The 24,945-nt window shown below is 39.4% G+C and overlaps 1 protein-coding gene across 1 annotated transcript; it reads left to right on the forward strand.

Annotated features, from left to right (window-relative positions):
• Nucleotides 1–26: 26 nt before the first annotated feature.
• On the forward strand, nucleotides 27–24,168 carry WBP4 (WW domain binding protein 4). The gene is made up of 10 exons (XM_065658280.1): nucleotides 27–94; nucleotides 6,411–6,483; nucleotides 7,934–7,996; nucleotides 8,096–8,219; nucleotides 9,019–9,231; nucleotides 9,992–10,047; nucleotides 13,125–13,191; nucleotides 15,173–15,300; nucleotides 16,316–16,560; nucleotides 18,997–24,168. Coding segments are annotated over exons 1-10 (1,179 nt in total). The 5' UTR covers nucleotides 27–92; the 3' UTR covers nucleotides 19,205–24,168.
• The last annotated feature ends 777 nt before the right edge of the window (nucleotides 24,169–24,945 follow it).

Below are 24,945 nucleotides of genomic sequence, written 5' to 3' on the forward strand. Positions count from 1 at the left end.
TTCCCTCCCCTCCCGGCCCGGCCCGCCCAGCGGCGCGGCGCGGCTGGCGGCGGGGAGCGGCGTGGTGCGGCAGCGCGGCCGGGGAAGCGGCGATGTGAGTGCTGGGGGCCGGGAGGGAGCGGGCAGCGCCGGCCGCGCTCCCTGCGGAGCCCCCCGCGCCCTGCGGGCCGGGGCCGGGCTCGGGCTCGGGCAGCGCCGGCAACGCGCGGTGCGGGCGCCGCTGTGCCGGGCCCGGCCCCGCGGGCCGTGGGGAAGCCTTGGGCCGGCGGGCTGCGGCTGCGCCCCCGGGGCTGCCGGCGACCCCCGCCTCGCCCACCGAGTTGTTTCCCTCTCGCTCTGGTCTCTGCTCCCTTCCGCCCTCCCCCCCGCTCCCGTTTGTTTGTTCGTGCTGCGCTTTCGGCGCCTTATCTCTCGCAGACACGCCGGGCAGCTGCAGCGCCCGCCTCGGGGTGCGGCGCGGGGAGCGCTCGGGTGTCCGTCCCCCCGGACCCCTCCGGCCGCGGCCTCCTGGCGCCTCTGCTCCTGCGTGAAGCGTGTGGAAGAAGAAAGCCGCAGTGTCTCAGTTTTGCTGGCCGTGGCGACCTCTTTGAAGTCTTTAATTAGAAAATTTGCCTTAATGCCTGACCGCGTTTGGGGGGGGGGGGGGTAAAAACCGCCAAGCTTTGGTCTCTTATTTAATCAGAATGTCATATGAATGGCATTTGCTCGTTTCTGTTACTTTTGAAGATAGCCTAACTTCTGTGCTGAAAAAAAAAATCTTAACCAGATCAAAAATTTCTTTAGAAAAGAAAGCATTTTGATGGTTAGTTTCTGCGAGCCGGTCTTGCAGACTGATACTACATACGGCAGCGTTCTTAATTTTAGTTACTGCTAAAATTATACCTGAACAGTGTCTTGACCCAATTTATGTTGCTGGTTTTTTCCGCTCCTTATCGTATTCTTCTTGGCATAACCTGTATCCTTCTTCTGTATCTACAGCAGCAGACCTCTGCTCTCAGTAGATATCCCCGACTGCAGATATTTAACTTTTGAAGCCTGACTCAGGCAGTTCACTTTAGGTTCTTTGTATAGGGAAGAAATAGGAACCTATGGAGTTCAATTTGCTTCTCAGATGCCAGTTTAGGATGGAAAGGCTGGTGTTTTGGAGATGACAGTCTCCCTCTATTGACATGGAGAACTTAGACAATTTGATATCTCACTTTGTAGACGACTAAAGTTAGGGGAGATGAGCTCTGCTGGAGCTCCGTGTGTGCAGAAGTCTGCCTGTCCTGATGTTCTTGTGCATTCTTGTATAGTGTTTAAAATACCTGTAGTGTTACCTTTCAAATTACATAATTTACAATTTGAAAAAGAGATCTGGCAAAGCAGATCCATGCAGATGATCTTCAGCACCAATACAGGTCAGACTGAGCAGCTTCTGCAGACTCTGCTTTCTGCTCAGATTATATTGTGGGACATTATGGTTTGTATGTTGTTCTGAAGGGGCTAGTATAGTAATAAAGAGGCAGCCACTCGGGTTGTAAATTAGAATTTACAGAAGGATTGCCAAAAATATAGTCAGTTTGAAGGCCAGAAGAACTAAACCCTTCACAGAACTGCCCTATTTCATGTGGATAAAATTCCCATCCAGTACTACTCTGTAGGACCCCACATATACATTCTGTGATATATTAGAAGGCAAACAAGCTAAGGTTAGGTAGGACAGCCTCATGTACTCAGTGTGTCTGGGATGCTGTTTTCTTGAGTCCTTATTTTTAAATACTGTTTAAAAAAAAATTAAGGGTATGTATCTAAGGAGAGCTTTTAGGGTAGGATTAGTGCAGTATGAATGAATGAATGGAATTGCTGTGAATTATTGGAAGCATGGGTCACTGGGACCGTGGCACTGGAACTTACTTCATAGTACAAGAAAACCTTTTACTTTTTGGCCTCCTTTCCTGCCAATTTTAGCATTGCGTTCTTAGGTCTTGCCAATACTGGGATAGTTGAATTAGAATTAGCTGTTCTGGAATGGCTTCCCATGTGGAGGAGGGTCTGTGGTGAAATATATGTGATTTTTTTCTTTCATTCTTTCTACTTCTTTCCATTACAGAACTATTATTTTTCTTTAGAAGTACACAGTATTCCCAAATAGCATTTATTAGTATTTCAGGATACTGTCCTGTTGAGTGGCTGTTACAGAACAGGCACAATGGCTCTGCGTTAATTTCCTTCTGTAGTCAGGAACTTGAATCTGTTACTTACTTCACCTATCTGTATTCAAGAAGATGATGCATACATAGGCTGTTCAGTGCTCAAACCTGCAAGAAAGCCGGAAGGTATTAACTTTGTGTAAAGTCTTCAGAGGTTGTAGATATTAAAAACAAAGAACACTGCTGAGCATGTGTATGATGTTTATTCCTCTTTAAAGGCTTATAATTTGGACAGCTATATCCCTGATACAAACCCCTCTACATCCCTGCCAAATTTCAAGTTTGGTGTTTCAGAACAGAGCTATTTGAAGCAAATGCCTCCAGATTTTGTTTACATGGCCAATTTTTTTTTCTTGTCTTCAGAGACACCTGAAACAGCTGTTTCTTTTTTTTTTTTTCCCTCCTCACTCCCTCCTTTTAATTTCGGCCAATATGTGGTACGAACCAAAACCTCCAGCCCAGTCTCAAAGTAAAGGGGTCTCAGCTGAAGATAGCTTCTTTATGGGAGTTTCTCAAGCTTCCCTATGTAAGGAAGGCTGACTGTACCACCTCTTAAACATTAATAACACTGTAAGTTGTGGAGAAGCAGCTCGCAGGTGGACAGTTTGGGGCCCTGGACCCCAGTACTGCTGGAGTTACTCTGCAGGTCGCTCTCTGAACACTGTCAACAGAACCTGTCCCCTTGGTGTGCTTCCAAACGCGTGGTTCACATGCGGTAGGAGTGTGCAATGCTGTCATTGCAGCGTAGGCTGCGTGGTTCTCATGGATCAAGAAGCAAGCTATGCAAAGTAAAAATACCTGAGTTTCAGAGTTTTTTCTCTGAGTTTTCAGTGTTTTCATATCTTTTGAAATGGTGAACGCGGTGGGTACTGTTAATGAAGAGCTGCTATTTGTTCTTCCCTGTCTTCTCACTCCTTCTGAAGTTTTAAATGCACTTCAGAAATCCGAAAATGGTTGTAACATTTGTTGATTCTATTTGCACTATACAGCTGTTTGCAGCAGAGTTCGTAATTCCGTTAAAGTTTCAAGAAAACGGTTTGATGTTCACTCCCTCTTTCTCCCTCCTTCCCCTTTAGCCCTCTGAACTGTTGCACATTCTGCCCTGGGTAGTTTGACCAGTAAAAGTTGAAAGAAAATCACTGTTCTTTAGGAGACATGCATTTCTTGCAGGTTTGTACCGGATTACCAGCTCTGTGTGAAAGTTTACAGCAGTGTGTCTAGAAGTTGCCCAGTATCCATCTGTTTCAGTCCCACTCTGTTCCTTGTGTGCCCAGTAGCAGGTTGCCAAGCTGACTTGCAACTCTGGAAAACTGGGCTCTGAATGGGACTTCGTCAAAACCCTTTGGGGTAGAGCTTTGCAATAAAACTTGCACAGCTTTCAGGGTCGGTGTCACCAAGCTCCTGTTTGGATAGCCATGCTGGGGTAAATGTGTACAATGCTGAAGTCTCAACCCTGCAAACCTGGACGAGCCAGGCTTTATGCCTTCTGGGCTGTTTTAGTGAAAGGAAGAAAGGTGGTTGTGGTGGTCATGGCTAGCTGGGCAGCTTTCTGGTCCTTGGCAGGTTGGCCCAACTGTAAAGCTGAAAACAAGAATCAGGCTTAACTGTACTGATGTAAGCACAAGCAGAAGAAGAAGGAGTCTTTAGAGCTGTACCATTTTTACTGCAATGACTTTTTAAAATAACTATTTCCCTTGATTTGTACACAGTTATTGAAGTATAAAAGACCTCTGTACCACTTTAACCGCATCGACTCTCAAGCCTGTATTTGGCAGATTAATAAAATGATCACATACTTAAACATTGTCATCAACCCGGGTTAACTTTCAGGCTTGTGACCAGAGCCTGTGAAGCACTTGTAGCATCTCAGTAAAGTGAGGTCTCGCTTCAGTTGCTGCTTCTTTCCAAACATTCCTCTTTGGTTTGCTCTCATTGCAGCACCGTTGATGCTTTGCAGGCTCCATCGTTGTTACAGTGGCAGATGTTATTCAGTGGATATTTCAGCTGAGCTTGCTCTTTTTTTGAGCAGCATGAACTCAAGTGGAAAATGTTTATGAGAATTACTCAGCGTATAACACTCCTCATGCCAATAAGTCGCAGAATTGGGATCATAATTTACACAACTCCATTAATCACGAAATGTAGGATTTGAGGTTCCCAGGATATCAGGTCTTTTGCACAGAGCATCATTTACATTTATTTTAAATGTAACAACAGAGAGCCAGCTCCATACTTTATCAAAACCAGTAGGAGATGAAGACAAAAGGCCGCTGTCATCAAGACCTGGATTAGTACTAAGCCCAGGTGTGCCCTCAGGTTCTCCAGCACGATTACTCTCTGTGTAGCTACAGTGGTTTGTGACAGATGTGATGTCCAGTAGCGTTTAGGAAAGAAATCAGTGGAAAATACAGCTGTGAAAACACAGCTAGTCACACTCTCAGGTCTTGAATTTTGGTGGGCGCAGCTGTACAGTGTTAATTTTAGCAGTTACGCTTGATTTTGTTGAAAAGAAAGAACTAGCCCCATTAGGTTAGACCTAGAAATATGCGGTTGTTCTTGCACCTCCGAAATGTTTAGTGAGGCTCTTTTAAAATTTATGTGTTTTCTGTCAGAATTGTTCCATTGCCTTAGGAAGGTTAACCCAGCTTTTAGCTGGAAAGTTACCTTCGATGATGTAGAAGGATTTAGAGACAATTTAGGAGCTATAGTTCAAATAGGAAACAGGACCTAGAGGTATTTCTGAGCTCTGAGTTTCTCCCTCCCACTCAGCTGATTTTGCAGCCACAGTTCGATTTCCCAGGCTTTGGCCTTAGTACGTTTTGATATATAAGTCTCAAAAGCCTTTTAAATAAATGTGTGACTAAGTAATCACCCAGTTTTAAAGTACACCATTTAGGGATGAGCGAGTTTCTGTTTAAATCAGGGGAAGCCCAGCTGCTTCTTTTCTAGCTTTCCAGAAAATTGCTTGGAAAGCTACACGTTCCTAACACAGTATTGCTTATAGGTTCATATATTTTTGCAGAGCATATGCTTCGTACTTACACTTTTAAGTAATTGTAGCCTCTTATAAATTATATTTTTGCATTAAGCACTGGTGGGAGAGTGTATTTTGAGATCTGCTTAAATTTTAAGAGTTGAGGCAGTCAAGTTTGTTTCTGTTATGAAAGATCTGCTTGCACATATCACAAGGTTTGAGAGTGATATTGCTGTGCATGGAAGAAGTTTTGTTTTTATTGAATAAAAATGTCAGGAAGTATTTTCCTTGAACTCTGTACATTGATCTTCAGACAGAAAGGGAAAGATTCATTTTTTAGACTGATCTTTTTTAATGTTGTCAGTCTAATCTTGGTTTTGTTTTCTTTTCGCCCCTCATTCTTTTTAATTTTAACTTAAAAACACAGAAGTCTGTTGCTGCAATGTGTTCTGTTGAACCAAAGCATTGCATCTGTTGCTGCAAGCAATGATAAATGGAATTATTTCTGCACAAGCCTGGCATTAGAAAGTGTTTTTGATGAAGAAACGGTCATTGGAGGGATTGGTTTATTGTTAAATACTTTCACGAAATAATTTCTGAGCTCTGAAGAGTTTTCCCCAAGTTTCCTCACACATATGCAATTTACCTAAATTGCATGGCTCAGAAACACTCAACATTTTTACACTGAAACATCCAAGTAATTTGCTGCTGTGTCTGTGACCCCCCAGGTCAGAATCTGTTCTGGGATTCCCCACAGGAGCTCACGTTGTCCAGAAGTGCACCCTTGTATTGCTGAGCTCACTGTGGTTTACACTTAGAAACATTTATTGCATGCATTTTTAAAAACAGTGCCCATTGCGCTTTTCTGACAGTTCTGTGTTTAATTAGGGTATCTAGAGCTTCTTGTTTAACTTGCTTTGTCTTGTATTTCTGGTTTTTACAGCATCACCTCCATTGTAAAAATTTTGCAGTTTTGGGGGGTCAGATGGGCACAATCCCAATACTGAACTGTGCTTTATGGGACACAGTAGTCAATATAACTATTCTTGCTTTATCTCCATACTTTGTTTAAACAAAACAAAACACACACACACAAAAAACCCCCACACCTTAGCACTGAGTCACCCAAAGAAAAACCTTAGCACTAAGCACTAGACTAAATTTTATTTTGAAGCTATATATATACATAAAAGCATGTGATTTTGATTATTGTTTCAGATTATACTTTTTTTTTCTCTCCCCAGGGCCGATTACTGGAAATCTCAGCCAAAAAAATTCTGCGATTACTGCAAGTGCTGGATAGCAGACAACAGACCTGTACGATGGTCTACTACACTATGTCAATTATTTTGAAACACTAGGAACTTGAATCACAGTCTTTTAACATCACTTTTGATAGTCATCTTTTGACGCATGACATTTGTTGTTTAAAAATGCCTTTGTAATACTTGTGATATTCAAAATATATTACATGAGAGCCAGATGCCTGCATACAAGATGATGTGTGCTGTTCTACTTGGCAGTACGGATAAGAATGGAAATATCTGACCCTGCTTTTTTTTTAGATTCTGTAACTTAACTTTTGATCTGTCTTGAAATTTGGTTCCTAGCCTTCATATGCATAGAGAAAGCAAAACCTGGTATATGTCCTGTTTGTATATGGTAGGCCTGGTCCAGCCAGTGCTCTAAGCATTTAAAGGCATGTTTCCTTTTTTCATTTCACACAGCCCGCAGAAATGTTAGTGGGTCACAAAAAGATGTTTCTGACTTGCAGGTGCCTTTTGCAGACTACGAGACCCATTGGTTTCTTATTTAGAAATAAATTTTGCATTCCTGACTCAATGCCAGGGGTTCTCCTGGAGCTGAGCTTTACAATTAGATACCTGCAGTTCAGAATGACAATTGGTTTAGGTCTCTTTTTGTAGTCAGTGGAGATAAATACATGGTAAAGGGAAGGATTTGGGTAACTTCTAAGGTCTGTCTTTAAATGAGATGAATCATCCCTGGATGATTCAGTTTGTGCAAAGAAATTCCATGGTCACTAGGTCAGGCTTAGGCACCTAACATTTGAACACCTGAATGAGCTCAGATGGGGTTTTTTTGTGAGAACCACATTAGGACTCCCACTGCTGTACCTGTAGAGCTTCTGAACTCCTCTGGTTCCTTCTGGCTTCAGTCCTTCTGGCAGCTTTTTGGCTTGCAGACTGTTCTGTTGTCCTTAGGTACCCAGCTCGCCCACCTTGCCATCTCTTCTCTCTCTCTCAGACCTGCAGGCTAGTTTAAGTTCGTGGGATATTTGTGGAGCATAGCATGATCTAATTAAGGACCATAGCTAATATTTGGAATTCCAGATAAGGCATATGGGTTTTTTTAAAGTTTGCATGAAGACAGAGAGGGTAAAAAAAAGAATCAAGGGATGATACTTAGAAGAATAGCATGGAGAGGGAGCTCAGAATCCCTGTTACTTGTCTCTGATATGTGTACTGAACAGCATTATTTGAAAAAATTTAAATCTTATAAATACAGACCATGAAATTTCATGATAGCATTTTGGAGTGTTACTGATTTTTTCATAATTTCTAGATTGAATGTTTCTCAGTGTTCCTGAATTCCTATAGCCATTTATTAGCTGTAGTGTTTGCAGTAAGTGTTCTCAGAACAGTTTACATTTAGGCTTGTGCAACTAAGTTTAGTCTAACTAGACTTTAGCTAACTAAAACCAACTAAATTAAAATTGTATAATATATGGTTTTTTCTTGCTTTTAAGAGCATTGACTTTCATGAAAGAGGAAAGAATCATAAAGAAAATGTGGCAAAAAGAATTAGTGAGGTAACTCATATATCTTATTTGCATGAATACTTACTTTTACTCTGTTTCATTATCATCTTTGTTTAATTTATTCTCCTGGGTTTTTTTGTTTTGTTTTAGATTAAAAAGAAAAGCTTGGAAAAAGCAAAAGAAGAAGAAAACATGTCAAAAGAATTTGCAGCAATGGAGGAAGCTGCAATGAAAGCGTATCAGGAGGATTTGAAAAGGCTTGGAATTAAGCCAGGTAGTTCATATAGCTGCCAAAGGATTAAAGACAGAATTGAAAGAATATTGAATAAGAATGTTTTTTCTTAAATTAGGTTCTAGGAGCATGAAAGGAGGCCTGCCGGACTGTGTTTGCTCATAAAAAACTGCAAACCAAACCAAACCCTCCCAAAAAATGGGAGTCTGCAGATTGCCAGTAGTAGGAGTTGCAGTACAGAATGTTTTTAGCTACAGTGTCCTCTCATCCATGGAACAATCCAATTTGATGTAGAAAAATTAAACAATGTGATAACAAAAAATAGGCTGTAGTCCGTGCTTTGAATCAGTGGTGCAGCTTCCCGTAGTTTATTTTATGTTTCACTTTTGCCAGTTGGAGGCAAAAGTTCCTGTTGAGAAGGGGAGTTTGGGTTCCCACTGGTGTCAAACAGTGGAGATGAGAATCTCTTACTCAGCTTCCAATTCATCAAGTACCTTTGTTCTGTCCATGTGAACACGTTATCCTTTAAAAAGAGTTTGTAGTTTAAAGTTCCTGTAGAAGCTGTCTTTTTCATAAGTCTTTTAGTTTCTTTTTGTTGTTTAATTAGAGCTCATTGGTCCTTACAGTTTTTGTGTTGCTCATTTTTTGATACTTAGACTTTCTTTTGACACAATAGTATTGCTACAATGCAAGATTATGTTAGTATAATCTTTTAAGTTTACCTCTTATGAGTGTAATACTCATAAGAACAAAATTTCCTGTTTGCTGTTGCTCAAGAGTGACTAATATTTAAGCTCAGATGATTACTCTTTTTTTAAAAGGAAGTATTATTTTCTTTAAGATGAAGTAGGTCCCAGTTCGACACAGAGTAAAACACAAGGTAACACAGTGGAAACTAAAGTAAAGAAAGAGAAGAAAGAAAAGAAGGAAAAGAAAGAAAAGAAAAAAAAGTCACCTCAAGACACCTCAGTGCCATCAAAAAGTGAAACGAAGGAGTGGGTGCAAGGACTTTCTCCTGAAGGCTATACATACTATTACAACACAAAAACTGGAGGTAAAAACTAGTGAGGAGCAAATGCAGATTTAGTTATTGGATATAAATAAGAAAAGTCTACCTTCATTTCTTTACTGTTTTGCGCTCTCAGTAGTGAGCTGATTACTCAAATGTGAACAATTAGATGGAATTTTCATATTTGACATTCAAGATTTAGGCATCCAGAACTTCGGACTGGTTTTGCTGTTCATTAACAATAGGAGAATGCAGTCATTCCAGAGTTTCTGGAAATGTTTAGCCTTTCAGAGGTTAAGTGTATAAAAGATAGCTGTGTTCTTCCTAAAGAGGCTTTCTTATCAGGAATGTGAAATAAATTGACTGTGCCCAAGTAAAAGAGAGGTTATGGATTACTGTTAGTATTTACCTTAGTCTTTCCTCATATAAGATAACTTCCAAAAGGTAAAAATCTTGTGTGTTTAATTTCTTCTGGCCTATGCTACCATTAAAAAGCAAAAAAAACCAAAAAAACACACACACCTTTTTTGTACCAAAATTCCAGTATCTGTGTATCAGCCATAGTTTAACAGAATCTGGAAGGTGGTTACTCCTGGTAAAGCCAACTGTAACTGTGATATTTTGGTTTATTGTTCGTACCATAGTTTGATCAAGTATGTTTTATATGCCAATGAAGTGCATCTATATAACTCATTTGTATGTGTGCACATAGCAGCGTCGTACCCTTTTAGATGTTTTTTTTCTAAATATTATTAAACGTGAACAGAGTTGAATGATGAGTGAGATATATTTTTCTTTTTTTAAGAATCACAGTGGGAGAAACCTAAAGGATTCCAAGGCAACTCTCAAAACTCACAAACGGTAATCAAATACTATTATTCATACTTTTCTTTGCCCTTGTAAACACTTATAAGAAATAAGCTGAGCAATCTGCAAGTCTTCTGATTGCAGAAGATAAATTGTTTGCACTTAGTAAACTTAGGAAAACATTATTTGAGTATATAGAATGTTTTATGATATGCTTGATGAAAACTGAAATTTTACTCACCTGATCTTTTTTGGCTAATTTGTTTATCAAGAGAAGAGAAGTGATATAGTAGTGGTTGTGTTTTTACAGAATATGCTTTTTTAAGTTTCAGCCCATAAAATGGAAAGCTTTGGGGAAATTCTGAATAAATTCTGTTCAACCTTTTGTGAATGAAATATAATTTAAAAATTTAAATCATAGACATTTGAAATAGTTAAGACTCTTTTATCTTAAGAAACAGTGAGACTGCATTGTCAGATAGTTTAAAAAAAAGGAGAGTGCTTATTATTTGTGTTTACTTTAGGACGCAGTTATGTGATGATTTGTCTTTTTCATGGGTTTCTTATGGTCATGGAACCTATGCGTAAGCAACCTTTTAGCATATTACTTTATTGTCTGTATTTAAGGCACAAGAAAACTTGCAGAATAGTCCAAAGACAGAAAGATTTCTTATTGTTATAATAACTTATCACTCCAGGATTTTTGTGCTTCACAACATTAAAAATAGGAATTTCACAACACTTCTGTGAAGCGATGTTATGTTTCCCCATTTTCAAGATAGGCATCGTAGGTACAGTATGATTTGCAGTCAGCATTGTTGGCTAATGTTGGATTTTATGCTAGAGATCAAAAAACCTGGCTTTGTCAGGGTGCTTGACATTCTGTAGCTCTGTATTGTCGCATCTCAGAAGGAAACCTATGCTAGGTACTGGGTTACTTGGAATCACAGGAGAAAATGGTTATAATTCTGTATATTTTTAGGCAATTGAATCAATTCACAAAATGTCCATGAAGTCTTGTCTGCCTGTTAAGGCAGTGTTTTATCTCAAAAATGCAGGCTTTTTCCAGCCAGTGTTCATTCCCAAGAGACTGCACACTTCGCTGCCCATCATACACTACTCTGGCTTTCAGGTTCCTTTACCCTGCGGTTTTGCACAACTTATTAACCAGCACTTCAACTTTTATCTCTTCAGTCAAGGCGTAGCTTTGCGATATTTAAAGTCAGGCTTACTGTAGCCTTCCACTGAAAGAGATGGTCCTGCACCTTATTTTGTATGGTCTTTGGTGCATATTTGCCCTGACAGTGAACTAGTTCGGGGAGTGAAGGCACCAGAGTTTAGGTCAGTGCTTTGTGACCTGATTTCCTTCCATCAGCTCTCTGCGTAATCAGAGAAATGCTGGTACGGGGGGAGCAGATGGAGGAGAGAAGGAGCTCCCTTCTTGGCAACAATTCGAAGTTAGCTCATCTGGGCTATATCGTGAACATACACCTTCGGCCTCGGCTATCTCTCTAATGCCACATGTCTGTATTTTACCATTCCTCCCTCACCCTGGCTCAGTGACTCTGTGGTGTCTAGAGTTATTTTCGCTATTGCTAAAAGCAAGCATTTGATTGCTCCCGTATTTAGTCTGAGCTAAAGATATTGGGAACATTCCAGTTCTCTAACAAGGACTCACTGCCCAGAAATTAAAGGGCATGCTTGTGAGATGTAGTGCAAGTGAGATTCGCAGGCCCTCCTTATTTTAGAGCATGTTAGATTGCTGCTCAGTGGAGAGAATAAACAAAAGCATGTTATAGACTACCCATAACCTCAGTTAGATTGACATTATGCTTGTTAGTGTAGTAGGATACTTGGTATGCCTAGTGTCAGGTACCTGCTGAAAACCTCAAAGAACCCAGTCTAAAATTCTCAGGATCTAGCTCTAACAAAAAGGATAGGTTGTACTTAAGACTAGTTTTTTGTCCTCTTTCTGTTTACATAAAACAATTTTTCCTTTTGCTTCTTTTGTTAAAACTAGCACACTGAAACTTCTAAGAGCAAAACCTTGAGGGAACTTGCTCACTGAATGCTTTCTTGCCTTTGCCTGCTCTGAACCTACTGGTACAATTTTTCCTGTTTACAGAGCCAGTGCAAGAACTTTAACTTCTGATTTTGTTGTGTTTTTTAAAAAATAACAAAGTTTAAATAGAGTATTAAGTAAATGTGTAGGTATGTGTGTGGAGAAGCCCATCTATATGTGTATGTTTCTGTATACACACACGGACACTTATTAATGCAAAAATAATGTATGGTGAAGCTGCACGGGTGTTCTGCCTAATATGGGGAGCAGGAGATACTTAAGGAGCAGCGAAGTACTATGTGTAAGTATTGATGAAACTCGGGTTCTTAAGGAAGATCTTAAGTTATGTGTAATGACTGATTAGCTGAGGCTGATTCCGCAACACATCTTTATTTTAATTATGCATCCACAAAGCCACACCAACAACTTCTGCCACGTTTCATATGTATTTACTAATCAGTAGGGAAAAACAGTGCTATGTTGAGATCAGTGATTTACTAATGAAGTAAATTTGTTGGCATGCATTCCTGCAAAGTGTGATTCTTCAGTTATTTTTGGTGATCTATTTTGGGATAAATTTTAGAAGGGTTTTTTTTTGTTTGCTTGTGTTTAATTTATGATAGTATTAATATTTATTGGTACTGGTTTTCTGTGGCCCTCACAAAACTCTGAGTCCTCCAGAGAAATTTTTGCCAATCTCTACTATAGATAATGGCGCAAACAGGAAATTGCAACCTCAGGCGTGAATGCTTTAGAAAATAAAAAACATGTAAAATATTGGCCTATATATAAAAATCGGAACTGTATGACAAAATTTACTATACTGCCTCATAATAATTATCCACTGTTTGAAAAAAAAAAGTATATGTACATTTGCAGTATTTTAAGTTAAGCAAGTCAATCTCATTTGAGTCAAAGGAGGTATTTTCTAAAAACTTCAGAGGTTCAAGCTTTAAAACAGTGAAATTATAATGAACAAAAAATATTGAGGGATTGAATAGTCTTACATGTGATGCTTTGGCTGATCCTTAAAATTCTTTTTTAATCAGCTGCTATATCTTTTTCTTAGACAGCAGAGTGGGTAGAAGGTATCACTGAAGATGGTCATACCTACTACTATAACACACAGACAGGAGGTAAGGAGAGCTTGTTTTCCAGTTAAGCTCCATTTCAGAAGTCAGGGTTTTGAGAGATGCATTTTGTTCCACAAATAACTGCATTGTAAGGCCATTACTAAGTTTTGTATTTTTTAAGCTGTTATGTTAGCTGAAATATGCTTGTTGCTTAAGTCAGTGCTGGATTTATAGCTGTATTGTCAGTGTGTACACATTTGTGCTTCCTATGTTTTTTTAGACATTGAACTTATAACTCTAAAATATGAGTTAGTCTTTTCTACATATATATTGAAATTATAGTTTGGAAACCAGAAAGGGGCAGGATTTTGTTTTGACAGGTATGTAGGACTGAATAAAAAGCTCCTAAACTTTTCCTTTTGTTGACATAGCATTGATAAGGGCGTCCAGAGTCTTACCTCTTACATCTTTTCCCAATTTTTTTCCCTACATGGGGAACTTTGTGGTAACTCCTCCAGGACAGGCATCTGTTTTCTAAATCTGTTTGAATAATTTTAAGGTCAGTGGTGCCTCTCTGGAGAGCAAATGATTTTATGCTGGCTATGAGTTTTCCTTCTGCTATTAGGTATGAAGTGGCATTCCTGATGATGCCAAGAATAGAAGAAAGAAGAAAAAACAACCTTTCAGTTTTTCAGCATGCCACTCCCCTGCTCAAATGATTTGCCTTTTTTTTTTTCTTTTGAAAGGGAAATGAGATGCTGGTTATTTTTAAACATTGCCTTCTAAGTTCAGATACATTTTATGCCTTTGGTTGGATTGTTTTTTAAAGTTCTTCATGGACGCATGACACGCGCGAAGAATGTCTTTGTAATCGTATTGGGTAAAACTTTGGCTTGTGAGATTTTAAAGTGATCCCTTGCTTTTATATAGCTGCAAGTATCTTGGAAATGCTTGAAAATGACCTGGCAGTTCTGCTAACGCTAATCCCACCCTCTGGAAACAAGGCAGATAGTTAACCAAAGGGGCTGATCGTGGTGTCTCATCTTGGGCATGTAATTTAGGAGGCTGGTGTCACTAGGCTTAGCTCCTGCTACAAGTCCTGCTTGGGGAGGATGCGCCCTACTCTACTGGCTCTGTGTGGCATCGAGGAAAGTGAACTTTCTCAGTTATTGGTCTAAAGCTACATATATGACAGCGCTACCCTTAGGAGGCTGTTTTGTTCATTCAAAGCCACTCATTGCCAGTTTCTTACGCCTTTACTTCTTCGAGATACGTCTAGAAGCATACCCGTTAAATGCTGTTTTCAGTTAGGGATTTCTTTGGAAATAGATAAAATATTTGGAAAAATAGTAGTTTTATTACATGTGAAATCTTATATAAAATTATAGGTTGAAAGTTGGTGTTCTTTTGTCTTACTGTTACTAAAACCAGTTTTAAGACCACTGACTCAACTTTTATTTAAATATTTCCTCTCAATATATTTGCTAGAATACTACCTCCTCATTGAAAATGAGGTCATATCCTGTAGATGCTTCCGTGTCTTTTCGGAATAATGTTTGTATTTCCTTGCTTACTTGACAGCTCTTTAATTAAGAGACCTAACGTTACTGAGCCAAGTAGCACAGGGAAGAGGTTTGTCTGCCCAGAGAGCTGAGGCTCGCAGTTGGCGTTCTTCACCTCATCCTGTCTTTGTAATCAATGGACAACTCAAATCAAGTAGGCATCTCTAGAGGGCAATTTGTCTGTCCTGCGTTAGCATGAGAGGGACCACAGTCTTGTGGATCGCAGCTCACCATGCGTGATATTTTTCTTTTCAATAGTGAACTCAGCTGTCATGACAGTATCCCTGCTGGGAAGTGAAATGTTATCTTTCTGATTATGTTTACTAAAACAAACATACCGAACAAAGGCAAAAGCCTTGTGCTAAATTATTTGCTGCGTTTTTGCATAAGGCAGCACTGCTTCTGAAAGGTAATGTTGTCAAAGCAATGACAGATCAGAGTCAGAAACATAAATAATGTGGTTATTCAAATATCTTGGACAGTATCCACATGGGAGAAACCAGCTGGTTTTGTTTCATCTTCAAATGAGAAGAATCAACGTGACAAGGATTCTGACTCAGACTCAGAAGACAGTGAAAATGAAGCACAGAGTTCAGAAACAAATTTCAAGGTAAATTCTCTCTTCAGATTTATTTTATATATAGTATTTTCTAGCATAAGATGATTTATCTCTTGTGGTAGACTGTACTCATGTGGTCAAACCATATGACTGAAAGTAGAAGTTTGCACTTGTTTGAATAGCAGAACGAATCTTTATTCAATTATTTGGCCCATTAGTGGCACTGTTGCAGAACGGAAAGCATGATCTTGCCTTCAGCCCACCAGAAGCAGATTGAATTCTGCAAGAAACGTGATGTTCTCTGAGAAAGGTCACTGTCATCTCTCTGAAATAATCTACAAAAATATGTGGATTTCAGTGTGAGGATATGACTTCTAACCTTCATGGGTAAATGTGACTGCCAGGAGACCTTCAGAGAATGCCGTTGACTGAAAAGGACATGGTTGTAGTTTCCTTATTAATTGAGAAAAACGTTGGCAGCACATAGTATGAAACCTGTATCGATTATTATATTTTTGTTTTCCGATTTAAAACTTAAGATAGAAGGCGTGATTATGGCTCTGGTTGGGTCAGATAGTGTGTCTGAAACTGGTAGTTCAGAACAGACAGAGACAATGTAAATATCAAACATATTCATAGACAGGTGTTAATTCTAAAATATCTGGTTTTGTATCAATGTGCATCATTAGAAAATACTGTTAGGTATTAGCTGCAAAGTGTGTGTGTCTGCATGCACAGAAAGCTGTATATGTATTTTTGCCTCTTTAAAAAAATGTTAAATTGTTTTTAAATAAGTTTGTATTGGCTACTCCTTGCTAACTTCAGCCTTGATAGATTGGATTTTCCAACTTTAAATTTTTGTAACATTTAAGATTTTTTTTTAACTCTGTACGTGATGAAAGCTCAAGGAGAGAAATTTAAGTATTTTCTTATGAGTTTATTGTTTCAAGTTGCTCTTGGTTGAAAAGTATGAATAGTATATAATAGCAAATAAAAGATGTAAAATAAAGCTACATTGTGTTTTTATTTAGGCATTTTTGCTTAAGGTGGGTTTTTTCCTCTTTAGAGGAAAGGAGATAATGGTGACGAATCAGAGGAAGGGAAAAAACCTCCCAAAGCTAAAAAGTTAACTCCTTATGGGAAATGGCGAGAAGTTAAGCCAGCAGAAACTTCTGATAAAGAGAGGAGTACGTCAGCTTCCCCAGAAACCTCCAGTGATGCATCTAACAAGACCAACACCTTTGGAAAATGGAGAGCACTTAAAGAAGCAGATGCAGAAGAAGAAGAAAAAGAACAAGAACAAGAACCAGGGTGAGGATCTTTTTACTGTGGTTATTTTCATGACACTTGTTTCCAGAATACTTGTTTTCAAGAGCTGAAGCTTTTTCTTGTGAATTCTGGCAGAATTAGCACAGCAGTGATTGGAAATGTAGCCCAAATACAGTTCTTTGCACAGTGTTTATTTTAAATAACAGCTCTCCACGGTGGATAGTATTTTGGTTTTAGTGTAGAAGTTCACCATGAGTACAAAGTAAATTAACATGATTTAAAGGATCATTGCCGTCCACCATTTTTCTCAGAGGCCGAGTGTCGACTATATAAATGCAGTTAATCTAAGTTTGTGTTCCTTAACATCGTCTCCTTCAACAATCTGGTTCAGCTGCCTCAGGAGCTCTTGTGACTGCATCTTCGACTGTCTCTAGCCTTGAGCAGCACAGGCAGCGTTCTCAGGGCCTCCAGCTTCCAGGCTGAATTCTGTTTCTTTCTGATGAGTAATTATAATAGGTGGGCTAACCATGCCTGGAGTTCAAGATCTATCTTGATCTTCTAGGGCCAGCAGCAACCTGATCGTACTGGGTTAGCATTGCTTTGAATTCTTTCCCTGTGGGATCAATAGTTGCTGACATAATGAGTATGCTTTTTTTAAACTCTGAGCAATTTCTACCTAAGCCTGATGATGTTTGAGTTACTTCCACAATCAATGAATTATTTCTTGCTCTGTGGTGTTGTACTGACTCTTAACTGTTCACTTGAAGGACAAAGCCTAAAAACACATCCAATTTTTTGTCTTACTTTCAGCCAGTATTGCAGTAAAAGACTTCTGGTTGAACTGTTTTTCTTGCTCCCTAACTTCCCTCATTTCAGAACAAAGTTAAGTAAATACAAAATCTACCACCACCTTTTCTGCTGTCTCTATGTGAAAGTCCTGGGGGCTCTTATAATGCGGCGGGAGACACTTTCTGTCATCATTTAAATAAAGAGAAAAAAGACAAAACGTGTAATCTAGTTATGCCAGTTTTAAATCTGGAAGCTGTCTTTCCCTCCCATGCTTAACTGATGTACTGCAGATGTTTTGATGACATGCATCCGATCAGAAGGTTGGTTTTGTTTTGTTTTACTGCATAACACGCATTTTCTTGTGATGCAAACTGTCTTCTGCGGGCAGTTTCTTGTTATGAGGCCCTCTAGGAGTCTGGAGAAATGAGGTTTGGGAGGATGAAATTAGTCTTTTCCCTCATACTTACACCATTCTGCACCATTGTAGTTCTAAATTATTCAGTTGATAGAGCTTTGACACTGTTGAAACTAAATTAAGCACTTCTCGGAGATGATAATGTCACTTGATCGGTTCACGTTACACCTCCTGTGCTGGACCAGCTAACTGCTCCTTGACTCCAGCGCTGGTAAATTCTTTTTGGTTTTTGGAAAGCACTGACCAATAAAAAGTGCTTTAAGCTACTGAACCTTATATATGAGTCTGTACATTAACACACAGTCTTGATATAGACACACTTGTAACTGAGACAAATGCAGGTGTACATTATTTTCTTTTGACTGAGACTAGGCATAGTGCCCACCACTTTCAGGAGGTTTACATTTTAGGGATACTGCAACAGTTGCATTTTCTTGACTTGAATTAATTCTCATGGATGTTTTTTATGTGTTCGAGCTGATCCATCTCTTCCTTGAAGCACAGGACCTGAACCTAGGTGTAGTACATGAGCTGACATCAGACGAACACTCAGTAGTACCGAAGGATTTCTTGTATGGATTGACCAGGAACACAAGGTGTATCTTTGCATTAGTGTTAGGCTGGTGGGATTCCTGATGGACTTGTGATTTAGATCATTTTCTGCAAACTGTTCGGTTTTTCTCCATCGTATGTTCGTGCCACAGGTTATTCTTGCAGAACACAGTGTTTTGCTGTTGACCTCCTAAAACCGATTGGTCGTTTTTAGACGATGTCTTTGATTTGTTCAGGTCAGTATTAGCTGTGGTCCCGTCTCCCAGAGCTGCTTCTCCCAACTTGGAGTCATTGGCTGATTTTCTAAGCCTCTTCTCTGTTCTGTCATACAGACCCTCAAGGATGGACACCTGTAGAAAACTACTCAAGAGTATTTTGGCAGTGAGCCATTGCTAATTACTCACTGACCACTGTCTTTCAGCGTTCTTAAATTTACACACATGCAGCCCTGTTGTCTTTTACACGACTATGTACATGATGAGTGCTTGGGCCATGCTATAAATTCTGTAGAGAATGAGGTTTTAGTTTTTTACTTTTTATGCCAGCCCACACAGAAGAAACAAACATTTTTTTTTTCTTGATCATTATGGTGATCTTGGCTAGAAGACTGCATCTAACTCAAAACTGCTTTGACGATTTAATAGGAATGCTGCTGTCTGCAGTACACCAGGTTGTTTTCTCCATGTGGATTAACCCTTTTATGTTTTCTTCTCTTCTCCCAGTGAAAAAGAGGACCTGGAGCTTCCTAGTACAGAGAGTGACAGTCTGCCGCCTCCAGTGATAGAGGTTCCAGAAGATGAGACAGTGATATTCAAAGAGAAGACAGTCACCTCCCTTGGAGACCTGACAGAAGGGGTGCCAACATTTAAAAAGAGGAAATTTGAAAATGGAAAATCTAGAAACTTAAGACAGAGACTAAGTGATCAGTAATACTTAACAAATCATTTCAGATTCTGTTTTAAGCTAGAGTGAATCAAAAGTTTAATATTTTAAACAGGCTTTTATAAAGAAAATGTTGGATAGAAATTAAGGATTTATAGATATTAAAATGTGAGTTGTAATATTTTTTATTTTATTTTGACGTGATTGATTTTTAGAATGGAAGTTTGTGTTATATTACTTGCGCAATATTGTAAATACAGTTATTTTTCATTTTAACCATGCCATTTAAGTTTGATTTGCTCTGTGTATGCTGGTTTAAGTACATTGTGTAAGGTTTTTTACTCCTTTTCTAGTATAGGAGAATATAGTAATCCTTAATCTGGCAAAAAAAAATGATGCAGATTTTTTATTTTTACAGAGGAACTGGATCCATGGCATGTACTAGAGAGTGAAATCATCCCCCGAGATTGTTTATGTGGAGTAGTTTCCTAACTAATGAGTAAAAATATTGTGCTCACTAACCTTTGGCTAATTGCTTGCAAAAGAGTAGGTGGTGAGAGTGCCAACATTTCAAATAGATAATTTGAAAGCTGTTTTTAGAGGAGTTAGTCACATCAGTGCCACTCATTTCAAATGACGTTCTGAAAGAAATTATTTGTGTAAGTGCATGATAAGTGTACTAAAGCTCTGCAGAAGGTTTAAACGTGTTGAATCTTAACTTTTAATAACAGCAACAAAACCACCCCTGTTGGAGCAGATATTTCTGTGGTGTCTTCCTGTTGTATTTTGCTTTATTATCATCCCTACTTGAATTTTTCTTTCTTTTTTACACATCAAGTTTTCTTTTTTTTTGGGTCTTGTTTTCTATTTCTCTCTTTCCATGTAAAAAAAAAAAAATCACCTGCTATTTTCATGAAAAAATATTCCAAAGACCTGGGCCCTGCTACAGCACACAGCACCTCTTTGAGGCCGATGGGTTTTGGCTGCTGTTAAGAGCAAACTGAACAGTTGCAAGGGTTCGCTGAGTTGATAGGAGCACAATGTATCGAAGCATCATCATTCTAGGTACCAGAGGGAGAGGAAAACAAAACATGGATACGCAGAACTGATGACTCTGCTGTCCAGGCTGGCTTGGACGTTTTCATAAGGGTTGTAGATTTGATTTCTTCATTTGGTGGGACTGGTCTGCATTTGGCGTCATCAAGTCTTGTTGGCTGCGTAAGAATACAGCTGCGCTTATCGCTTCTCCAGGCATCAAACAGCACGCCAGAAAAGTTCGAATCGTGAATCGGTTAAAAAATGTGGCTCTGTTCCTAAAGCTCACGGTGTTTTGTGCAGGAGAGTCTCAGTCAGGAGCACAGGGTGCAGTTCAGACCGTTGTCAGAGTCCAGCTACAGCAAAATAGAGCTGGTAACTGCTGAGCTTGAACTTCATTGACAAAATGACTGTTAATCTGTCAGGTCAGTGGAGAAAGGAGTACAAGACAGGGAATCTGGCTTATTGTGTGTTACAAAGGAAGCTAAAATTATTTTTTTTTCTATTCTGTGACATTTTCTGTGTGTGTAGAAGAGAATTAGGTATTGTGTTTAGTCTCCTGTGTTTCTTTGGCTTCATCAAGGTTGTCATATTTCTTCTGATAGGCAGAAATTTGAAAGTCTCCTGTAATATCTAGCCCTAAATTGTCATTTCGAGATGCAGGGTGCGTGCTGGATGTTCTCACAGTCACAGATGCAGGAGTGTACGTGTGCTCCACATGAAAGGCTTCCCATGCAAGGCCAGAACAGAAATCTCCTTTCTAGTGAGGAGAGGTTGCCAGATTTCCTTTTCATAAACTTATTAAGCACTTTGTTAAAAAACAGATTTTTCGGGTTTTGCTCCTCTTCTTATTTCAACATTACTCCAGCAGCTAGGAGCCAGCTCTAACTTCCAGCCTCTGTGTTTGTGACCAGTTTACACTCATTTCCTCCCAACTTACTCAAGGATTGCCCTTCAGCTAAGTAGCTTTTCTTCCTGTCGAATCCATCACGTCTTTTGTCTTGGGAATCAAAGCGTCCTTGTGTGACAGGACCTTCAGTGCTCCACCAGCACCTCTCTTCACCCATTCCAGCCTGAGTTTGCCAGGGCTCCTGTGTTCAAGCAAGATTAAGGCCATGCCTGATGTCACTAATGCTTCCTTAGCGTATTGGAAATAACTCTTGATACGTCCCTAAACCACGTTTGCCTTTCTCATGACTGCCTCGTGCTGTCTTTTGCGGCTGCCCTGTGATTCCCCAGGACAACTGGCTCTTTCTGCTTCTTGGCCATTGCCAACTGCTAAGTTAACAGTGATCGTGCTTTCCTTTCAAGCACTTTTTTTTTTTTCCTTACGAATTTGTTTTGTACTGCTGGACTTATCCTGCTTGTGTTACTTCAGGCCTAATGTGTATTCATTCCTTTATGATCTCTCTGAAATGATTTTATTGTTTATCAGTACAGTTTTATACAGTAGTACAGCTTTTTGCAGGCTCTGCTTTTACTTTCCTCTGAGGACATCCTTCCCCTTTCAGTGAGGTTCCCAAAATATTAGCATCTTAAAAATGTCTTCTCACATTGAAGTGGTCCTAGGCAGTGATTTAAGATACCTGTAACTAAAGTTGTAATATGAACCAAAGGTCTTTGTCAAGTACTGTGTTAAATAGACAAACCAAAACATTAAGAAAAAAAGATTCAGTGTTTTCTTTTTTCACTGCTAGTAAAATTAATTTAAATACTATACACTTGCTTTTGCTGGTGTGATTTCTAAAGCCTGCATTTCCCGAGGAAATACAGCACTTCTCTCCCCACTACCTCTGAAAGTCACTTTGAGAAGAGACCAGTTTATTCCCTGTCCCTAAGTGTAAATTGTAATAAGGGCCAGTTGAATCAAATTTGGTATTTCCAAAGCCACTGTTTAATTTCGCACCTTGCTGTCATTCCGTTTCCTTATTGTGTATCTAAACCAAATATTTTCTCTTCTATACAAAAATACTGTCTTGTGTGAGACTGAAGGCAGACGCTGCTTTCCTGAGACATCTGTTCTGCACAGATCTTTCTCCCCTCTGTGCTGTCTCCCTGCAAAGTCTTCTGCCTTTGGAATTTGCCATAGGAATCCTCTCGATATTACCATCATTATGCTCCTCATCTGCTAACCCTTCCTTGGGCTGCGCTGGCTCTTGACAAAGGAATGTTCTTTTTACTGTTTCAGAAGATCAGTGTTTTCAGAGGAAAAATGTTTTGTTTTCTGATGAATCCATTTTCTATCATGCAGCATGTTTTTATCTGCTTGGCTGCTTTTATTGCAAGCTCCTTGAATGAGCACTACATCCTTGACTTTATAGGCTGTCGCAGATATTATGAGCAATATGAGAAGGAGAGTTGGAGAGAAAAAGGGGGAGTCATTGCCATTTCTGATGATGGTTTCTTTTGTGTGGTTTTTGAGCAAGTCAATTCACTCTCTGTTTTTGTTTCCTTGCCTCATCTTTCACCTGTGGTGTCTGTTTAGAAAGACAGCTTCGCAGTACAGGACGCATCTCTTTGGTATGTGTGTTTTTACAGTAGGGCCAAAGTTTAGGAGCAAAGTTATTGCATCTACTAAAAAAAAATTATTTTGTTGGGCATTTGTTATGCCAGGAGCTGTGCAGAGACCACCTGCTCGGTTTGACGTGGGTTATAGAATAATCTTTGTTCCTGCATAGGCTAAGACAAATTTTAACCCTTCACCTGGGAATTTGTAGACTGAAATTCAGACTTTCCCAGGAGGGTAAATTTTGCTTTTTGTTTGACCCTCATAGACAGAATCTGTGCTGCAGCATCATCTAGTCCCAATATTCACATACAGGAAGGAGCAGGGCTGGTCATGACATAGATCTGAGTTAAATTCACTAACCCATGCATGCATAAAAACATTTCTCTTTTTTTTTTTTTTAGCCCTGAAAAAGATGTTATTTCAGTGCATATCTCGGCATCTCAGAAAGGGAGTAAAAAACTATTTCACGCTGCTTCGTTTCTATGGTTTGATTTTCGAGTTGTGCCTCCCCTTTTTAGTCCTGTTCTTCTTACTGGTGTCTTCCTCAAACCGTCTTCCTCCAGTATTCCTATATATGCAAATCTGCGTATCACCGCTGTGCCGCCTTTCCAGCGTCCACTTGCCCCCCTGCCCTGCCGGGACCTTGGGAAAGCTTCACACTGTCTGACAGGGGCCACCGTGTCTGCAGATCCCGGCTTAACACCGAGCGCTTCTGCTGCCTGCTTGAGTTACGCCCTGGCCAAGTACGACCTCACCTATTTTCAAACACCACACCGGCTATTTCAAGACCGAACTATGTGTGCTCTGTTGACTTTCATGATAATTTTTTTTTTTTTTTCTGAGACAGATTTCATTCCATTCCTCCTGGTTCAATCCTTTCGCTTGTTGGTACAAAAATTGTCTCTTAAAAGTTCTGCTAGTTGCTGCTGCAAGGCTTCGGTTCTGTTTTGTCAGCCGTATCTCTCTTGTATCTACCTCTGAAGTCCTCTCACCTTCTACCTGCTAAATTATTTAACTTAGGAGTCGTGTTAACTATTTGTGTGATTAACAAATTTAGCTTTGTGAAATGTTTTGGGATGTAACTTGAATAGAAGTTCCTGTGCAAAGCAAAAAGTGTTGCAAATAAGGTGAAAAAAAAGGCTAGACTTGCCTAAGAGGCTTCCCAGAGAATGTCAGCAAGCGCAGATTTGATTTTCCTTGTAAAAGCAGAAGTAGCCTATGTTAAAAACCAGCAGACAGCATTACAGAGACCAGGGGCTGAAGACAGTGGATTTTAATGGCTTGCTTAGCTGAAGATACAGTGAAGAACAGCAGGCTGATTGAAAAGCGCTTGTTTTAGTTTATAAGTATTGTCTGCAAAGTTAAACAGCTGGTTTCTCATTAACAGCTTCTGAGTTGCACTTACAAAATATTGGAAGCTCTTGGAGTTTGTATGAAAATACCAAATAAAGCTTTCATTTGAACAATCTGTATTACCGTTGTTTGTCTTTTTTAAGGGGTTTAGGACAACCCGAGAGATTTATGGGCATGTATTCTATTAAAAATGGGGCCTGGGGTAAATATAAACCAAAATAGGTATGTAAATATGGAAATACTTCTTCAAAGAAATACTTATATTTTGTGGTCACCAGCGTGGTGTCTGGGTGCCTTCCAGTAGCGCATTAAGCAGTTACTGGAAGTTGTTTTATTCTGTGCGTCAAATTATGAGTAACAAATGACCTGGGTTAAAATTGTTAATTTTAAAACTCTTCAAGAGTTCAGGTAAGGTTTGCTGTAGTTACTATTCAGTAACATTCAGAATGCAGCTGAATATATAAACTTTCCGATGGCAATATTGTGATTCAGTAGTCCTCATATTTGCTGGTCTTAAGAAAGATGAACACTGCCCTGATAGTTACATTCTTTTAAGAGGTGGGGAATGCATGTCAATTATTTCATCTCATTTCTTTTACTGAAAAAAATCTTCCTGTCAACATGATCTTTTGGCAACGTTTTTCACAGAAAGTGAAAAAGCTATTCAGCTGTATTAAGCAGCCAGGAGAAAATAAGTTGTCGTGTAGACAAATGGTTGTGCCAGACTAGGAAATAAGTTTTGTTGTTAACAGCGTTTGGTTATTTCTTCCTTTTAGCTAAATAAGAACCAGCAGCTTGCTTCTTCAAGTGAATAAATTCATTTGTAGTTCCAGGATTTCTGAGATGTTTCCTTGTGCACTCTGTTGATTAAATTAATCAAGAGTAAGGTGCC

This window comes from Caloenas nicobarica, chromosome 1, assembly GCF_036013445.1.
Source record: "Caloenas nicobarica isolate bCalNic1 chromosome 1, bCalNic1.hap1, whole genome shotgun sequence".
Taxonomy (NCBI): domain Eukaryota; kingdom Metazoa; phylum Chordata; class Aves; order Columbiformes; family Columbidae; genus Caloenas; species Caloenas nicobarica.